We start from the raw sequence: 3,737 nt of genomic DNA, 5'->3' as shown, positions 1-3,737 counted from the left end.
TGGGATGAAGATGTGAAACCTCAGACTCTTTCAAGGTGGAACATTTTCTTAGAAGATTTTATACACATAAGATCCATTCAAATCCCCAGATGAATCCATTTCCATCCAGATAGCAAAATCCAGATCCATGGTTTCTGTGATGCATCTGAACAGGCCTATTGTGCAACAATATACATTCGAGTGGAAGATTTGTCTGGCAGACATTCTAATCTGCTAGTAGCGAAAAGCAAAGTTGCGCCGTTGCAACGTGTAAGTCTTCCTCGGTTAGAGTTATGTGGGACATTACTGCTCTCGAAACTAATTAAACAAACTCTAACTAACAATTCATTTAAAAGTGATCAACTTTTCCTGTGGTCAGATTCCACTATAGTATTAGCATGGTTACAAAAGCATCCATCAGTTTGGAAAACATATGTTGGCAATAGAACATCTCAAATCATTGAAAATGTTGGTAATGCTAAGTGGAACCACGTTTTAACCCATGAAAATCCAGCAGATCTTGGAACACGAGGTTGTAAACCACAAGATCTTAAAGAAAATCCTTTATGGTGGTATGGACCAATGTGGCTACTTGACTCCCAAGACAATTGGCCTAAATCTAACCCACCTGCCATAGCTCTTATGGAACAAAGGAAAGTTGAAGTTCACTGTTCCGTTACAGATGAACTCAATATAATACAAAGATTTTCTTCATATCGGCGAGCCCTCGCCGTAATAGCATATATTTATAGGTTCATACGTTCTACTAATAAAAGATTACAGAAAACTAAGTTTGAAAGTTTAACGCTCTCTCACGAAGAGCTTAATAACGCAAAAATTGTATATATTAGACTAACGCAGAAGTTTCATTATTCTGAATATTTAAAGAATCTTTCGGATTCTAAGCATATTTCAAGGAAAAGCTCTCTGCTTACTCTAAATCCATTTCTCGACGCTCAAGGTCTTATGCGGGTTAATGGTAGATTAGCTAATGCCCCGCTTACGTACGATGAGCGATTTCCCATAATTATCCTTAACTCTTCTCAATTTTGCAAAATTTTTCTGGAGTTTGTCCACAAAACTCTAGTCCATGCTGACATAACCCTTATGATGAGCGCAGTAAGAAGCCAGTTCTATATTCCTGGTTTAAAAAGAACAGTCAAGAAATGCGTTCATCATTGTCTAACCTGTGTTCGTTACAAACAACAAGTGAAATCGCAAATAATGGCTGCACTGCCAAAAGAGAGATCCACTCTCTCATTACCGTTCTCACATACGGGTGTCGACTTTGCTGGTCCATTTCAGATCAAGTCTGGCAATTTGCGAAATTCACCATATATGAAAGGTTACGCATGTATCTTTGTATGTTTTGCTACAAGAGCCATTCATTTAGAAGCTTGCTCTAGTTTAACATCAGAAGCATTTCTAGCTGCTTTTGCACGATTTATAGCTAGGCGAGGATTGCCAAAATCAGTTATGTCGGACAATGGTACAAATTTCATAGGCGCTAGTAAGTCATTGCTAAAGGAGTATTCGTTATTTCTTAAACAATCCTCCAAGGATATAACAGATAAATATGCAATTAATGGACTTGAGTGGAAGTTCATTCCACCTAGCGCCCCGCATATGGGAGGTTTATGGGAAGCTGGCGTTAAAAGCTTCAAAATCCACTTCAGGAAAATTGCAGGCGCACATAAATTTAATTTTGAAGAGTTCTCTACTCTGCTTGCGCGAATAGAAAGTGTTCTAAATTCACGACCAATATCACCGATGTCAGAAGACCCAGATGACCTGCAGGCCCTTACTCCGAGTCATTTTCTGCGCGGTGCACCTTTGGTATTCGCGCCAGAAATACCGCCTGACAATTTGTCGTTATTGAATCGCTGGGAACGACTGAAAGCACTCCATCATAAATTTGGTCAACGATGGAAAAATGACTACCTTCAGGAGCTACACAAGAGGTACAAATGGCAGAATCCACGACGGGATCTACAGACTGGTGATTTCGTTATCATCAAGGATGAGCTTCTTCCTCCATGCGACTGGAGGTTAGGCAGAATAGAAGCCGTACACGTTGGTCGGGATAAGCGCGTAAGAGTCGCTGATGTTAGAACATCTAGTGGCGTCGTGACCCGACCAATAGTAAAATTATGCATGCTCCCGTTATGTGAAAAGTCTGTAGATTAGTTTGTTCTTGTCCATACAATGTCGTGTCTATGTGTCCAAAGCTATTTTTTTCGACCTTAATCTGCCTCTGTTCTTTGTATTTTAATCTCATTCCAGAATGGATCCAGCCCAAAACCCAGAGTTGTGCGTTGTGTGTTTTGCATATCACCCATTGAGATATTGCAAGATGTTCCGTAAGTTGACATTGGAGCAACGAATTTATGTGGTGAGAACCCATAAGTATTGCTCCAATTGCTTCTCGCGGACTCATCTGATAGGTAGCTGTATCTCAATGGGTGCATGCCAAATATGTTGCGATTTGCACCACACATTGCTGCACCCAAGGACTGCTGCTCAGGGGCCAAGGCAAGGACAACCACAACAGCTACGCCAGCGCGCTCGCAGAAGCCTCCCCAACCCTCCTCAACAGAGAGCTCAACAGCGTCAACGCCTCCGTCAACGCCTACAACAACAGCAGCAGGTTATCCAACAGCAACAACAACAGCTACAGCAGCAACAACGACAACAACGGCAACGACAACAACTACAGCAACAATCTCAGCGGCAGCCACAACGTCGCCAACAGCAACTGCCCCGACCCCAACAACGACAGCGCCAACAACTTCAACCACAAGCCATAGCCGTTCCTCAGCCTGCGGCAGCGCCAGCCTCAACCCAGGGGCTGGTCAATCAAATTGTTTCAGCCCTCAGCCAGCTGACAGGGTCCACAATTGCACCAGTGCAAGGAGGCCGGCATGTCGAAGTCCGGTTAGGCCGCGTTGAAGACGATTTGATCGATCTCCATGACGATCTTATCGACTTCGACGACGGCCTTACCGACCTTGACTGAAGGTCTCCAAACACTTCCTAAAGGCAATGTTTTAGGAAGTGTTACGAGCAAGCCGGGCTTGGCGCCGAAGAAGATCGGCTAATTTTTATTAAAAAACAAAACCGAACGACTCCCGGTCATAGTGGTGTTTTTAAATTCAAAAAAAATAATAAAAAAACGCACTCCCGGTGCTTCAATTATTTGAAAAAACAAAAAAAAAAAAGTGTTTCAATTCCCACCAACCAACACGTAAGTAGAAATAAAATTCTCTATTTTATTTGTGTGCATAGTTCAATTCTGTTATTGAACAACTTTGTTAATTTCTTAACAAAGTAAAAACAAAAGCAACAAATCTCCAAAATAAGAGTTGGAATTTGTTTACACACGATCAAGACAATTGGTTACAAATCCTATTGAAAAAATTAATTAATATTGTTGATAACAATCACTCACTGTCAAGTAATGTATGAAATAACTACATCACTCATAACCAAATGTATAATTATGCACAAATAATTATACATATATTTACATGTAAAAACAAAAGCAACAAATCTCCAAAATAAGAGTTGGAATTTGTTTACACACGATCAAGACAATTGGTTACAAATCCTATTGAAAAAATTAATTAATATTGTTGATAACAATCACTCACTGTCAAGTAATGTATGAAATAACTACATCACTCATAACCAAATGTATAATTATGCACAAATAATTATACATACATTTACATTTTTCTGCAAAAGTGATTCAAATTCTT

At 40.2% G+C, this 3,737-nt stretch overlaps 2 protein-coding genes across 2 annotated transcripts; both read left to right on the top strand.

Annotated features, from left to right (window-relative positions):
• The first annotated feature begins 1,086 nt into the window (after positions 1-1,086).
• LOC119606603 lies at positions 1,087-2,166 on the top strand. Its single transcript, XM_037960171.1, has 2 exons — positions 1,087-1,289; positions 1,359-2,166. Exons 1-2 carry the CDS (start codon positions 1,087-1,089, stop codon positions 2,164-2,166), a joined length of 1,011 nt encoding a protein of 336 aa, XP_037816099.1.
• Positions 1,964-2,995, top strand: LOC119606602 (SWI/SNF chromatin-remodeling complex subunit SNF5-like). Its single transcript, XM_037960170.1, has one exon. It carries the CDS (start codon positions 2,264-2,266, stop codon positions 2,993-2,995), a length of 732 nt encoding a protein of 243 aa, XP_037816098.1. The 5' UTR covers positions 1,964-2,263.
• The last annotated feature ends 742 nt before the right edge of the window (positions 2,996-3,737 follow it).

The sequence above is a fragment of the Lucilia sericata genome, unplaced genomic scaffold (assembly GCF_015586225.1).
Source record: "Lucilia sericata isolate MDLA Ls3-8-SP2 unplaced genomic scaffold, ASM1558622v1 Contig000604F_arrow, whole genome shotgun sequence".
Taxonomy (NCBI): Eukaryota; Metazoa; Arthropoda; class Insecta; order Diptera; family Calliphoridae; genus Lucilia; species Lucilia sericata.
The sequence above is the reverse complement of the archived record's forward strand: the minus strand, read 5'-3'. Positions and strand labels throughout refer to the sequence as shown.